General features: G+C 41.3%; 1 protein-coding gene across 4 annotated transcripts in view; it reads left to right on the top strand.

Annotated features, from left to right (window-relative positions):
* The first annotated feature begins 338 nt into the window (after positions 1-338).
* The window catches only part of LOC110502345 (EMAP like 4), an 83,862-nt gene continuing 67,481 nt past the window's right edge, over positions 339-16,719 (top strand). For all 4 annotated transcript variants that reach the window (XM_090216679.1, XM_090216678.1, XM_090216677.1 and 1 more), the window contains exon 1: positions 339-764. In XM_090216679.1, the coding sequence (XP_090072805.1) occupies positions 740-764 (25 nt within the window). In that variant the 5' untranslated portion in view covers positions 339-739. The remainder of the gene's footprint in view (positions 765-16,719) is intronic.

The following is a 16,719-nucleotide window of genomic DNA, read 5'->3' as shown; positions in this document are numbered from 1 at the left end:
TTTATTTCTTATTTAATCAGAACAACCGTTTACAGCTGTGCAAACATAACATAATGATCAGTTAGCCTTTTAAAATGCTAAACTTGGATTAGTTAACACAATGTGCCATTGGAACACACGAGTGACGGTTGCTGATAATGGGCTTCTGCACGCCTATGTAGATATTCCATTTAAAAAAAAAAACACTTTCCAGCTAAAATAGTCATTTACAACATTAACAATGTCTACACTGTGCTTCTGATCAATTTGATGTTATTTTAATGACAACAAAAAAAACAAGGACATTTCTAAGTGACCCCAAACTGTTGAACGGTAGTGTATATATTGGCCAGCACATAGGGATCCTCAACTGTGTCAAATTGAGACGCGCTCAGACTAGCCACACCAGGGAAGCAAGTCGTGCCAAAGCGGGCGGAGTCGGAAATGCGAAAGCCGAGCTCTGCCTGTCCTACCTCCCCCGGCGGAGGTGTGCTATCGTGGAGTCAAGCAAGAGCGTGTGATCAACTGGCCCTGAGAACCACGGTGTTGCTCCGGACTGACAATTCACTGCGACTCGACAGATCCCCAATTTACTACGATACGGTCGCGACCACTGCGAGAACAGTTGGCTTGAGAAATTTCCGCCTTGCCTGCCAGTCTGGATAGCCCGTATAGAGTCCGACATTCTCCCACTGTTCCCTGAATAGGACCCGTCATAACAGGAATATTTTTGGTGTCTGCTCGGCTATTTCTCCCAGAAATGGACGGTTTCGCCGGCAGTTTGGGTAAGTTACAGACGAATACTAGCCTATTAATATGTCTGTCTAACTGGTGGACGTGGTCAATGCGAAAAGCATCGCAATTCATATAGCAGCCTGGAACGTATTGTGTCTTCATGTATAGGCCTACACGTGTCAGTGCTCTAGCTTATTTATTAAACCAATCGAGTCAACATTGTAACATATCACCTTGACACCAAGTTGGCTCCAATGTGTCAAAGTGCACCACATTTTATGAGCTCTGTTTTTCTGTGCTGGATATCACAAGTAGGCTTCACTTTACGTACGTACCACACTGCATGCAATAGGCTATTGTAACAAAGCATCTGATCTTGTGCTATTCTCTCATACGCACTGGGTTGTGCGTATCTGTTTTTTTCTACGTCCATTGCCTGCTATTGCTATGGCAGAGAGTCTTTCAAAAGGCTCTCTGCCATAGCAATAGCAGGAATAGAATAGATTCGGCAATAAATTATTTATTTATCCAGTCAGTCTGCCAATACGGGTGCGCGTAGGGTCGTGTGCGAGAGCATTGCCAGCGCCGCGTATTTTGACGCGCGCAGAGTGTGCGTGTGTGTGTGTGAAGAGGGGACGTGTCAGATGAGTGGCACTCCAAGAAGGGGGCCTTCCAAAGGTACTAATGTAACCGTTACACAATACAATTTAACTGACTGACGTTCTAACAAAAGGATTTCAACTTCCTCATTAGATACTAGGTAGGTGACTATCTCCAAGGACTGTAAAATGATTAGAATATGCACAAATACTGTGCTCAACTTGCTTATTATCACGTTTTTACGAATCTCAGACACAGTGCTGTCTGTATATGTAAACAACAATGCAATACCCTACAGAATACTGTACATTTTGTAAAATCCACACCCCATAGGAAAGATAATCACAGATGGTCAACAAAACACCTCCCAGAGTTTACTGCAGGTGACTTCTGACGACAGTGTTAATTTTTGATTACAGTGATGATGGAACATGCATGGCATCAATTGCTCTCAATATCGGTTAAATTCTTGCTGTTGATTTGCTACACATGCATGTCTTTTTTTTATTGAGTTGCTTGGAGATGCCACAGGCAATTATTGTAGTGGGTGCCATCGTGTGTGTGTGTGTGTGCAGTAAAGTATAGATCGAGTGGTGGTAGTGTCATTCTGTCTTTGTCCTTCCCATTTGAATGCGGTGTGTGTGGTGTGAGCGAATCCCAGTTCTCTCCCTCCTTATCCTTCATGTTTGAATGCACTCAATGCAGTACAGTGAAGTTAGAGGACGTTAGCCTGGAGCACGACAGAGGTGGTGGTGGAGGGTATGTGAGCGAGTGCCCGCACAGCGTATGAGGCTTCTGGTGCATAGCACGCTGAGGAGTACATGCCCAGTCATAACTGCTCTGCAGTGCCCGCAGGCTGTGCCAGCCAGTCCTCAACACTTACTGGGCTGATTTTCTCTCTCTCTCTCACACACACATTGGGGGGTAGGGGTGTTTGTGTCCACTGCCCACCATGGTCTTGGGCAGAGCAGGACCTAGTAGAGAAGGCTGTTGTCTCTCTCTCCTTATCTCACTCTGAGTAAGGCCACATTGCTTTACATATACACATTATGCAATCGCTTATCAAACATTTTTTATATTTTCCTAAACACACTGCCCTCTGGGCATGAGCAACAGAACCCCATATGCCATATACAGACACAGTGTAAAGGAACTTGTATCTGCTTTACCCTTCCAGACATTCTATGCAATGCTACTTTATGGGATTGTTATTGTTTTGCCTGCCTAGGAAGGGTCTTTATTACACACATGTACAGTGACATTTTTAAAATGACAGAGCATCAGGTTCGGTATCTACTGAACTTTAGGGCTGGGGCATTATAGTGATAGATATTGGTGCAGCTGTGTGGTTGCTAGGGCTGTGACGATACCAGCATTGGGATATTCTTTCCATAGCAAAAATGAAACCGCGAAGCAGAACAAAGTCTTTGGTACTTTAAAAATCCGCTGTATGGTGCATTTGGAAAGTATTCAGACCCCTTGACCTTTTCCACATTTTGTTACATTACAGCTTTATTCTAAAATTGATTAAATTGTTTTTTTCCCCTCATCAAACTACACACAATACCCCATAATTACAAAGCAAAAAGCTGATTTATAGAAATTTTTGCAAGTTTCAAAAAAACATTTTTTTTAAATATACATTTGCGTAAGTATTCAGACCCTTTACTCAGTACTTTTTTGAAGCAGCAATTACAACCTTGAGTCTTCTTAGGTATGACGCTACAAGCTTGGCACACCTTTATTTGTGGAGTTTCTCCCATTCGTCTCTGCAGATCCTCTCAAGCTCTGTCAAGTTGGTTGGGGAGCGTCGCTGCACATCTACTTTCTTTCCAGAGATGCTCGATCGGGTTCAAGTCCGGGCTCTGGCTGGGCCACTCAAGGACATTCAGATCCTTGTCCAGAAGCCACTCCTGCGTTGTCCTGGCTGTGTGCTTCGGGTTGTTATCCTGTTCGAAAGTGAATCTTCGCCCCCTGTCTGAGGTCCTTTGCACTCTGGAGCCGGTTTTCATCAGAGGATCTCTCTGTACTCTTCTCCGTCTGTTTTGCCTCGATCCTGACTAGTCTCCCAGTCCCTGCCACTGAACTACATCCCCACAGCATAATGCTGCCACCACCATGCTTCATCTTAGGAATGGTGCCAGGTTTCCTCCAGATGTGACACTTGGCATTCAGGCAAAATAGTTCAATCTTGGTTTGATCAGACCAGAGGATCTTGTTTCTCATGGTGTGAGTCTTTAGGTGCCTTTTGGCAAACTCCAAGTGGGCTGTCATGTGCCTTTTACTGAGGAGTGGCTTCTGTCTGGCCACTACCATAAAGGCCTGATTGGTGGAGTGCTGCGGAGATGGTTGTCCTACTGGAAGGTTCTCCCATCTCCACAGAGGAACTCTGGAGCTCTTTCAGAGTGACCATCTTCCACGATTGCTCAGTTTGGCCAGGCGGCCAGCTCTGGGAAGAGTCTTGGTGGTTCCAAACTTCTTCCATTTAAGAATGATGACCACTGTTCTTGGGGACATTCAATGTTGCGGGTGTGTTTTGGTACCCTTCACCAGATCTGTGCCTCGGCACAATCCTGTCTCGGGGCTCTACAGACAATGTCTTTGACCTCATGGTTTGGTTTTTGCTCTGACGGGCACTGTCAACTGTGGGATATAGAGAGGAATTTATCACAGGTAGACTCTAATCTAGTTGTTGAAATATCTCAAGGTTGATCGACGGAAACAGGATGCACCTGAGCTCAATTTCGAGTTACATAGTAAAGGGACTGAATACTTATGTAAATATGTATTTGTTTTTTTATTTGTAATAAATTTACAAACCATTTCTGAACCTGTTTTCGCTTTGTCATTGTGGGGTATTTTGTGTAGATTGAGGATTTTTATTTAATCCATTTTATATTAAGGCTGTAACCTAACAATGTAGAAAAAGTCAAGGGTTCGGAGTACTTTCTGGGGAGCGTATGTACAATATGGTGTCCTATAGCTTTGAAAATAAATAAATGTGACTCAGGATGACAACATAATGATGTTTGTTTCCAACATTAGGCCTGTTTCCCTAAAGAAGTTTAAATCCGCTTCATGTTCTGTTTACTTGCCATGATACTACAGCGTATCGCGATACTGGTGTCGTCTCGTTGCCCTGGGTATCGATAGCGTGTCATATTGTTGTTCAAATAAATGAGAGATTCACACCTCTGCAAAATAGGATCAAACTTTAGTTGATAACCTTTGCTGTATACTCATGAAGTCAGAGGACTTGGTCATTGATATATGTGACCAGCAACACACATGTACTTCGGTAGTGAACATCAGTCAGTAGATGTGTTAGTTGGTTGATTCATGTGTATGTGCAGGGTGTGAGTGGATGGCAGTTCCACTGGGCCAGGCCAATGCCAGGGCAGTTAACGGGGCACCTGTAGGCATGGCTGTGAAAGGCCACTGGGATGGCTTCAGAGTGCCCCTGCCGCCCCTCTGATCCCCTTCTGCACCCAATCAGCACTTTAACTGTCAAATGACAGATTTAAATATAGAACTCACAGGAGCCAGCTGCTAGTGTTCACCGCCCTTGCCCCCTGTCCCATTCACATGTTAACTAGTGTGTTGTGTTTGGGGTAATGCTATTAAATGAATGTTGAGAGACCATAGAGGCGGCAGGGTAGCCTAGTGGTTAGAGCGTTGGACTAGTAACCAGAAGGTTGCAATCCCCGAGCTGACATGGTAAAAATATGTCGTTCTGCTCCTGAACAGGCAGTTAACCCACTGTTCCTAGGCTGTCATAGAAAATAAGAATTTGTTCTTAACTGACTTGCCTAGTAAAATAAAATAGCTTGGGACAAAATCAGCGCAGCTTTTGTGTTTTTGACTTCGCTGAACTTGTGGGATATGTGTTGACGCTTGTCTGTATGGTGTTTTGAACCTATAGTTCATGTGTGATGTTGATGTTTGATATTTTCCATCTGAGTGAGTGTGGGTCAGCGCTCACTGAATCCCTGTGTGTGTGTGTGTGTGTGTATGCCACCGGGCCCTGTGAGGTTGGTCAGTGCACTAAAGACAACTAGAGGATCAGGTTACAGAATTCCTTTCTGGTGGAGAGGGAGAGCAGAGATCTGGAGAGTGATGCACGTGCTCCAGATCGGTTACAGAATTCCTTCCTGGTGGAGAGGGAGAGCAGAGATCTGGAGAGTGTTGCACGTGCTCCAGATCGGTTACAGAATTCCTTCCTGGTGGAGAGAGAGATCTGGAGAGTGATGCACGTGCTCCAGATCGGTTACAGAATTCCTTCCTGGTGGAGAGGGAGGGCAGAGATCTGGAGAGGGATGCACATGCTCCAGATCGGTTACAGAATTCCTTCCTGGTGGAGAGGGAGAGCAGAGATCTGGAGAGTGTTGCACGTGCTCCAGATCGGTTACAGAATTCCTTCCTGGTGGAGAGAGAGATCTGGAGAGTGATGCACGTGCTCCAGATCGGTTACAGAATTCCTTCCTGGTGGAGAGGGAGAGGGAGAGGGAGAGCAGAGATCTGGAGAGTGTTGCACGTGCTCCAGATCGGTTACAGAATTCCTTCTTGGTGGAGAGGGAGAGCAGAGATCTGGAGAGGGATGCACGTGCTCCAGAGCGTTTCCAGATGCGGAATGTCACGTCCCACATTTGTTTTTTGTTTTCTTCACCTCTCCATAACAATGTATTACATTACCGCTGGAATGAAAAATAAATAGGACTGTCCTATTCTGAGCATGGAGTGGTTATTTGAGACCGAGAGTAGTGTGGACAGACAGATGGACAGCGAGAGAGAGAGAGAGAGAGAGAGAGCGAGACAGTCAGCCAGTTGCCCCAGACCCATTGACAATACTACACTACAAAAACACAGAGCTGCTACCACATCATGGTTTAGGGGGATGTTTTTGCGGGATTTTCTAACTTGATTGTGTGCATATTAGATTTTTTTATGCATCTGCAGGGTATATTTTGAAGATCCTGTCTGTGAGAGCGGTTGTGTGTTTGTGCGTGCATGCGTCATGGTCATGTGCTGGGTGTTAGTAAACAGATGAATGGGAGGCCTGCACAGCCTGTGATTCTGCCTGTCTTTCAGCATGTCTCCACTCTTACTATGAACAGATGATGAAGGCTTGGAGCTCTTCCCAGAGACCGACTGCTGGCTGTTTCTTCTTTCTACTGAAGAGTGCGTGTGTGCAATTTCTCATTAGTGGTACTGCATATCCTCCAATTGATCGCTATGTAGAACCAGGAAGTATAGCAAAACATTTTTGAAAGTAAAAATAAAATTCCACTAGTGTCTGTCTGGTGGTTCTTTTCTGCCCACAGTTCAGGGGAGCACGCACGCACGAACACACACACACATGCTACACTATTCATCCCAATTATCATAGAGTCCCACTATGTGTCTGGCTATGGTATCCCTGCTTGTACCTGCCATGGATATCCCAATAGGTAGAAGAATGTGGCCCCTACCTGGTAGAACTGTCTGAGGTGACAGCTGGCTATAAAAGCCACAATATTTCCTCCCCAGTCCTAGCAGTTGCTGATGCAGTTAGAAAAAGCCTTAAGATTAAGTTAAAGGTAGGATATGCCTCTCCCCAGTCCCCCCCTTTTTTAATACAGCCTTGAAGTTTCGATCCCCGCAGTTACTGGCAAGGCCAACTGGAAGGTGGGGGAGTTGACGGGAAAGAGGATGGACGGGATTGCGGCTGGGTGCAGGCAGGTTGCGTGTTTGCGGGGCGCATAGTGGCTCTGCGGGGAATCTCTAATCAGGATTAGGCAGGGATGTGATGCTGATGACGGGGGAGTGTGTGTCTGTGTAGATCACAGAGAGCTAGGATTAGAGAAGGGTTATTGAACCATGGGTCGGGAGGTACTACAGGGAGTCTGCGACAATATAATGGGGAAAATAATGTTTACATCAATAGCGCTAGCAACAACCACATTAACACATGTTGAATTACAGACCCCAGTACAAGAGTATCTTTTCATTTCAAATATCAACTTTCTCAACTCTTAACATTGGCACCAATGCGTGTAATTTGCTCAATTACACTCACTGGAATGAGCAGCCGCGAATACATTTGTTTTCAAATCCATTAATTTTAAAATATTGATTTCTTCTTGCCATTTATCATTTCACCTGACAAGACAAGAAGCGATTAGATATATTTTTGCTGACATGATAGAATGTGCAAACTGTTCAAACAGATGCACAAGGAAGGTGGATCCTTTTAAATACACATTTTGTTACGTTACAGCCTTATTTTAAATTGATTAAATAAAATAATCATCAATCTACATACACTACCCCATAATGACAAAGGGAAAACACGTTTTTTTATTTTACGGAACTATTCAGACCCTTGGCTATGAGACTCAACTGAGCTCAGGTGCATCCCGTTTCCCATTGATCATCCTTGGGATGTTTCTACAAGTTGATTTACCTGTGGTAAATTCTATTGATTGGACATGTTTTGGAAAGGCACACACCTGTCTATATAAGGACCCATATTTGACAGTGCATGTCAGAGCAAAAACCAAGCCATGAGGTCGAAGGAATTGTCTGTAGAGCTCCGAGACAGGATTGTGTCGAGGCACAGATCTGGGGAAGGGTACCAAAACATTTCTGCAGCATTGAAGATACCCAAGAACACGGTGGCCTCCATCATTCTTAAATGGTTTGGAACCATCAAGACTCTTCCTAGAACTGGCTGCCTGGCCAAACTGAGCCATTGGGGGAGAAGGGCCTTGGTCAGGGAGGTGACCAAGAACCCGATGGTCACTCTGACAGAGCTCCAGAGTTCCTCTGTGGAGATGGGAGAACCTTCCAGAAGGACAACCATCTCTGCAGCACTCCACCAATCAGGACTTTATGGTGGAGTGGCCAGACGGAATCCACTCCTCAGTAAAAGGCACATGACAGCCCACTTGGAGTTTGCCAAAAGGCACGTAAAGACTCTGACCATGAGAAACAAGATTCTCTGTCTGAAACCACGATTTAACTCTTTGGCCTGAAGGGCTCCCGAGTGGCACAGCGGTCTAAGGCACTGCATCTCGTTAGAGGAGTCACTACAGACCCTGGTTCTATCCCGGGCTGGATCACAACCGGCCGTGATCGGGAGTCCCATAAGGGGGCGCACAATTGGCCAAGCGTTGTCCGGGTTAAGGAAGGGCTGTAATTGTAAAATAAGAATTTGTTCTTAATTGAGTTGCCTAGTTAAATAAAATAAAGAATGCCAAGCGTCACTTCTGGAGGAAACCTGGAACCATCGCTACGGTGGCGGCATCATGCTGTGGGGATGTTTTTCAGCGGCAGGGACTGGGAGACTAGTCAGGATCAAGGGAAAGATGACAGAGGAAAGTACAGAGATCCTTGATTAAATCTTTCTCCAAAGCACTCAGGACCTCAGACAGGGGCGACGGTTCACCTTCCAACAGGGCACACAGCCAAGATAACCCAATAGTGGCTTTGGGACAAGTGTCTGAATGTCCTTGAGTGGCCCAGCCAGAGCTCGGACTTGAACCCGATGGAACATCTCTGGAGAGACCTGAAAATAGATGTGAAGCGACGCTCCCCATCCAACCTGACAGCGCTTGAGAGGATCTACAGAGAAGAATGAAAGAACTTGAGGCTGTAATCACTGCCAAAGGTGCTTCAAGAGTAAAAGGTCTGAATACTTACACTACCGGTCAAAAGTTAACACCTTCTCATTCAAGGGTTTTTCCTTATATTTACTATTTTCACATTGTAGAATAATAGTGAAGACAAACTATCAAATAACACATGGAATCATGTTGTAACCAGAAAAATGCATTAATAAACAAATCAAAATATATTTGAGATTCTTCAAATAGCCACTCTTTGCCTTGTTGACAGCTTTGCACACTCTTGGTATTCTCTCAGCCAGCTTCACCTGCAATGCTTTTCCAACAGTCTTTAAGGAGTTCCTACATTTGCTGAGAACTTGTTGGCTTCTTTTTCTTCACTCTTTGGTCAGACTCAACCCAAACCATCTCCATTGGGTTGAAGGTTGGGTGATTGTGGAGGCTAAGTCATCTGATACAGTACCTCATCACTCTTCTTCTTGGTTAAATAGCCGTTACACAGCCTGGAGGTGTGTTGGGTCATTGTCCTGTTGAAAAACAAATGATAGTCACACTTAGCGCAAACCAGATGGGATGGCGTATCACTGCAGAATGCTGTGGTAGCCATGCTGGTTAAGTGTGCCTTGAATTCTAAATAAATCATTGACAGTGTCACTAGCAAAGCACCATCACACCACCACTATGCTTCAAGGTGGGAACCACACATGAAGAGATCATCCGTTCACCTACTCTGTGTCTCACAAAGACACGGCGGTTGGAACCTAAAATCTCAAATTTGAGATTTCCATCGGTCTAATGTCCTTTGCTCGTATTGGTGTCCTTTAGTGGTGGTTTCTTTGCAGCAATTCAGCCATGAAGGCTTGATTCACGCAGTCTCCTCTGAACGGTTGATGTTGAGATGTGTCTGTTACTTGTACTGTGAAGCATTTTTTTGGGGCTGCAATTTCTGAGGCCAGTAAATCTAATGATCTTCTCCTCTGCAGCAGAGGTAACTCTGGGTCTTCCATTCCTGTGCCGGTCCTCATGAGAGCCAGTTTCATCATAGCACTTGATGGTTTTGGCGACTGCACTTGAAGAAACTTTCTTGAAATTTTCCGTACTGACTGACCTTCATGTCTTAAAGTAATGATAAACTGTAATTTCTCTTTGCTTATTTGAGCTGTTCTTGCCATAATATGGACTTGGTCTTTTACCAAATAGGGCTATCTTTTGTATACCCCCTACATTGTCACAACACAACAGATTGTCTCAAATGCATTAAGAAGGAAAGAAATTCCACAAGTTAACCTTTTACAAGGCACAGCTGTTAATTGAAATGCATTCCAGGTGACTACCTCATGAAGTTGGTTGAGAGAATCCCAAGAGTGTGCAAAGCTGTTAAGGCGGCTACTTTGAAGATTCTCAAATATAAAATATATTTTGATTTGTTTAACACTGTTTTGGTTACTACATGATTCCGTGTGTTATTTCATAGTTATGATGTCTTCACTATTATTCTACTATTCTATAAAACACTTGAATGAGTAGGTGTTCTAAACCTTTTGACCGGAATTGTATGTAAATGTGATATTTAAGTTCAATAATTTTTTATGAATGTGCAAAAAAAAAAATGGCTTTGTCATTTTGGGTGATTGAGGGAATAAACTTTTTAATCCATTTTATAATAATGTAGTGTTACAAATTGTGGATATATTTAAGGAGTCTGAATTATTTTCGAATGCACTGTACAGTGGTTCCTCCTTTAGAAGTTGCATCATACTGCGGCACACCTTGTGCGCTGCCGCAGCATTCTGTAGCACACCATTTAATTCTCAGCCATTTTTTATTGCTAGTTTGACCACCATAGGGCATCTTTGAGAAGCAGTTGATAGTCTTCCGTATTGTCGTTACCAGGGAATTGAACCTTTTTTGTAATAACATAGTATATGGGATTGATTTTAAGAAATTTGGCTTAATTAATTTGAGTAATATTATTGTTTCTATTCAGAGAAAAACAAAACCCTCAGGGAATGGAACATAAAGTGACGGTTGGGAGTAGGCTACAGGATTGGAGGATTCTAAATTGTTTTACTTCATTAGACAACTTTGTTCCAATGTTTCTGTAAATCAGTGATATGTATTCCCATAGTTATTCGTTATGGATCCATCCACTAAATCAACATCTGCATTTTGAAACGTTTTTTTTTTGTTCATTATTATATTAACAAAATGTGTTTTTGTTTATTAGGCTACTGTGCAGTCTACAATACATACTGTAGTAAACATGGGAAAGTGCCTAATTCCTTACATAAGGGAGAGCAGGCCATGTCTGTACTACAGAATGCAGGGCACGCGGGAGACCGGTGTTATTTTGTAGTTGTGATGTCTTCACTATTATTCTACAGTGTAGAAAATAGTAAAAATATAGAAAAATCCTGGAATGATTAGGTGTGTCTGAACCTTTGACTGGTACTTGCTTAATTAATTTGATGTTTCTATTCCATGATAAACGAAACCCTAAGGGTTTCCGTTATGATGGAATGGAAAATATGGTGCTGTACAACGTGACGGTCGGGAGTTGGCTACAGGATTGGAGGATTCTGAATTGTTTGCCTTCATTAGACAACTTTGTTCCTTTTATTTCTGTAAATCAGTGATATTTATTCCCATAGTAATTCGTTATGTATCCATAACTAAATCAACATCTGCATTTTGAAAGTGTTTTTTTATTATTATTTTATTAATGAAATGTGTTTATTAGGCTACAATATATTCTGTAGGAAACACGGGAAAGTGCCTAATTCCTTACAAACGCGAGATGTCATGTCTACTACAGAATGCGGGGCACGCGGGAGACCGGGGTTCAAATCCCCATTGAGGAGGAAGGAGTAGGTTTTTTGTTCTTAACAGATTCCAAATGTTATTTCATAGTTGTGAAGTCTTCTCTATAATTCTACAATGTAGAAAATAGTAAAAGTCTTGAATAATTCTTGAATGAGTAGATGTGTCCAAACTTTTTGACTGGTACTTGCTGGAACGGAAAATGTCGGTCCTCAGTACAGTCCTTGGCTATTTACAAGGAAGGAGTAGGCTGTCCTTGTAAATAAGAATTTGTTCTGTTAAAGCGAGGTGTTCCTCTCAGAGAACGCCCCCCCTCCCCCCTCGTTCAGCTGGAACGGTGGCGCATGGAATGCAAAAATATTCTTAGAAATATTTAACCTCCACACATTAACAAGTCCAATAGCTCAAATGAAAGATAAACACCTTGTTCATCTACCCAGCGAGTCAGATTTCTAAAATGTTTTACGGCGAAAACATAGCACATATTTATGTCAAACCACCACAAAGACACAGACGATATGCAGCCATTTTGTCGAACAAAAGATGCAATGACAAACGCAGGATTAAAAGAAAAATAATTCACTAACCTTTTGAAAGTCTTCATCAGATGACAGTAATAGGACATGTTACACAGTAAATGTATGTTTTTTTCAATAATATGCCATTTATATCCATAAATCTCCGTTTACATTGACGTCATGTTCAGAAAATGCTCAAAAATGTCCGGAGAAATTATAGATAGCTCCGCCAGATAACAGAAATACACATCATAAACTTTGACAAAATATACATGTTCTACATATAGTTAGATACACTGCTTCTTAATGCAACCGCTGTGTTACATTTATTTTTAACGTTACAGAAATCGCTCACTAGGCAATAATCTGAGGCGGCGCTCAGACGTAAGCAATATTTCTCCGCTATGTTGGAGTCAACAGAAATACAAAATTACAACATAAATATTCCCTTACCTTTGATGGTCTTTGATCAGAATGTAGTGGAAGGAGTCATACTTACCCAATACATCGTTTGGGTCGTGTGTCGTGTGTCTTTGCATTAGCATATGCTATCACTTTCAGCTGAAATGCATCCAAAATGACTTCTGGTCCCGAACAGTTGCGCATCAAAACTTCAAAATTACATATTATATGTCGACTAAACTGGTCAAACTAAGTGCAGAATCAAGCTTTAGGATGTTATAAACGTACAAAACAATTCTCAATTGTTAGTAGTCTTAACAGACTGGCATACATAACTGACTTGCCTAGTTAAATAAAAAGGTTACACTTAGAGCATAACATTTCTGCACCCTAATTTTCTAATTCTTCTCTAACCAATACCCAAATGGAGATGAAGTGAAAATAAAAAATCTTATTGATTTATTAAGACCAGTCCCCATGCTTGCCTCAGAGCAGCACAAACGGTGCTAAAATAGTTGTAGGCTTTTGCTTCTAACTTTTATACGCTCTTTAAATAAATAAGACCTACACCATTTTTAACAGCACATTACTCAACACTAGTGAGACTCATTTTGTCTATGGTAGGCCTACAGTATATTGGAAAATATGTTTTTCAATGACGTGACTCTCCGCCAATAATTACATTTAGAGAATTGGAGGACTCTAAATTAATATCTAATGGGCATTTTCCGTTAGTATCTGTGAGAATATCTAAGCGGCTTTTATATAATTCTAAATTAATAATAATTGCTTTGTTTAATAAGTAAGAATATTTTGGAGATTTAGTTTTCATTTAACCTAGGAAAGGATAAAGGCAATTTTTGAACATGGAGTGAGACATTCTCACTAATTTGTAAGGAAAGCCAATAGTTTAGAATTATTTCTGGAGACACCTAACTTGATTATTTAGCAGTCATCACTTGCTTATATGCAGTCAACGCACATCTTAAGAATGTCATGGAATATTTGAACATTTTCGTTTCTCCATGCTTGTCTCAGAGCAGCGCAAAATGGTGCTGAAATAGACGGCCACAGCGGGAACGCTATGGATTCTGTGCCCACTCTTGGTAACTCTTCGGTTACACATTCTTGGAATAGCAGAACATATATAATAGAGGTCGACTGATTTATGATTTTTTTTCAACGTCGATACCGATTTATTGGAAGACCAAAAAAAGACGATACCGATTTTAATCTGGCTTTTAATTTATATATACAGTGCCTTGCGAAAGTATTCGGCCCCTTGAACTTTGCGAACTTTTGCCACATTTGCTGCACTGAAAGTAAAGGGGCTGAATAATTTTGCACGCCCAATTTTTCAGTTTTTGATTTGTTAAAAAAGTTTGAAATATCCAATAAATGTCGTTCCACTTCATGATTGTGTCCCACTTGTTGTTGATTCTTCACAAAAAAATACAGTTTTATATCTTTGTTTGAAGCCTGAAATGTGGCAAAAGGTCGCAAAGTTCAAGGGGGCCGAATACTTTCGCAAGGCACTGTGTGTGTGTGTGTGTATATGTATGTATGTATGTATGTATGTATATTTAACAATGACAATTACAACAATACTGAAATAACACTTTTTTTATTTTAATATAATACATAAAATCAATTTAGTCTCAAATAACGAAACATGATCAATTTGGTTTAAATAATGCAAAAGCACAGTGTTGGAGAAGAAAGTAAAAGTGCAATATGTGCCATTATAAAAAAGCTAACGTTTAAGTTCCTTGCTCAGAACATATGAAAGAAAGCTGGTGGTTCAATATGCCCAGTTAAGAAGTTTTAAGTTGTAGTTATTATAGAAATTATGACGCGTTGACTATTTTCTCTCTCTACCATTTTTGTATTTCAAGTACCTTTTGACTATGGGATGTTCTAATAGGCACTTTAGTATTGCCAGCCTAATCTCAGGAGATGATAGGCTTGAAGTCATAAACAGCGCTGTTAATCAAGCATTGCTAAGAGCTGCTGGCAAACGCAGTAAAGTTTGAATGAATGCTTACGAGCCTGCTGCTGCCTACCACCGCTCAGTCAGACTACTCTATCAAATGTCAAATCATAGACTTAATTATAATAGAATAAACACAGAATTGGTCATTAATATGGTCAAATCTGGAAACTATCATTTAAAAAACAAAACGTTTATTCGTTCAGTGAAATATGGAACCGGGTGGCAACCCGAAGTCTAAATATTGCTGTTACATTGCACAGCATTCAATACTATGTCATAATTATGTACATGTCTGGCAAATTAATTAAATTAATTAATTTTGTTAAACCATCCCCCATTTGGCGAAGTAGGCTGTGATTCGATGATCATTTAACAGGCACCGCATTGATTATATGCAACGCAGGACATGCTAGTTAACCTAGTAATATCGTCAACCATGTGTAGTTAACTAGTGACTATGTGAATATGGATTGTTTTTTATAAGATGAGTTTAATGCTAGCTAGAAACTTACCTTGGCTCCTTGCTGCACTCGCATAACAGGTGGTCAGCCTGCCACGCAGTTTCCTCGTGGAATGAAATGTAATCGGCGTCCGAAAATACCAATTTGTTATGAAGACTTGAAATTGGCCCTAGTTAATCAGTCGATCTCAAGCTCGTCAGAGCTTTTGTTCGTTTTTTGTATTTTAAATTAGCACCCTTATGTAGACCTAGCCACACCCACATCTGTCCATGCATCGAAAGGGGTTGGAGGCGAAGAAAAAACAAATAAGAGCTACCAAATATAATAATATGCATTTCATAAATACGTATTAACGTATTAAATACGTCTGTAAAACCACAATGAGGACATCAACCTACCAAGCAAGTTTTCATAAATCATTGGGTACAGGGTAAGAAAAACGTCAGATTAATCTGGAATAGGGGCATAATCCATGTTCATATTTACAACATAACATACATAGGCATTTCATTATTAAGACCTTCAGATAATAATGTCTGTAGGGTAAAAATCCAAAAACATTACCTTTTTTACTCAGAGTATTATTTATATCACATCCCCTGTCTGATATCTTAACTTTCTCTATGCCACATAATCTAAAGGTAGAAATGTCATGTTTTTAGGTCATTAAAATGTACTGCGACTGGATTATCCCTGTCGTTTCTGCTAAGTGGACTTTTATGTTCACTGATTCCCTGTTTTAGAGAACGAGAGGTTTTACCTACATAGCACAGCCCACATGGACATTTAATATTGTAGATGACATGGGTGTTGGAGCGCGTAATAATGTCATTTATTTGGAACTGTTTTACTGTATGTGGGTGGCAGAAATATTCACACTTCATCATCTTGTTGCACTGTGTCCAATGATAAAACATGCCAGTGTTTCTTGACCGCTGCTCCCACTTTTTGCGAGTTCAAAGTACATGTTCTTGTGAACATTCCAGAGTGTTCTTTAGCTTTAGCGGGTCTTTTTTCTAGCAGTTCGTCTCGTGTTTTCCCCACTGCCAAACTAAGAGCTTCATCCACACATTGTGGAGAATAGCCTCTTCTTAGAAATGTATTGCACATCTCTGCTGCTTTTTCGAAATAGTCCTGAAAATGATTTCCTGCAATGCTTGTGAAAAACAAATAATAATACTTTTCCCCCTTTCCAAGTTAAAGGTTCCAATTGATAAAGTGTTTTTAGCCACAATCGGCCCCAACTATAATTAATACATTTGGGCACAGTCGATAGCGTGCTGGACTTCGGGCTAGAATGTTGAGGGTTCGAAACCTGCTCCCTGTTTGTTTCATTACATTATTATGCCGATCGCAGAGCAAATAGCCTGTCATGTTTCTAGTCTATTGAATAGTTACAGTGTTCAATCATTGATGTCCCAGAAACCGGAGTGGTAAAAACTGTTGAAGTGTATAATGAATGAGTGTGATATACCTGGTATTGGTGGAGTGGTTGAAAAACGAGTTTTAATGACTCCAACCTAAGTGTATGTCAACTTCTTCAACTGTATGTACAGTTGAAGTCAGAAGTTTACATACACTTAGGTTGGAGTCATTAAACTAGTTTT

Source organism: Oncorhynchus mykiss, chromosome 23 (assembly GCF_057628025.1).
Source record: "Oncorhynchus mykiss isolate SJ-2025 chromosome 23, ASM5762802v1, whole genome shotgun sequence".
NCBI classification, from domain to species: domain Eukaryota; kingdom Metazoa; phylum Chordata; class Actinopteri; order Salmoniformes; family Salmonidae; genus Oncorhynchus; species Oncorhynchus mykiss.
Note: the sequence above shows the minus strand (reverse complement) of the source record. Positions and strands in the feature narration are given on the sequence as shown.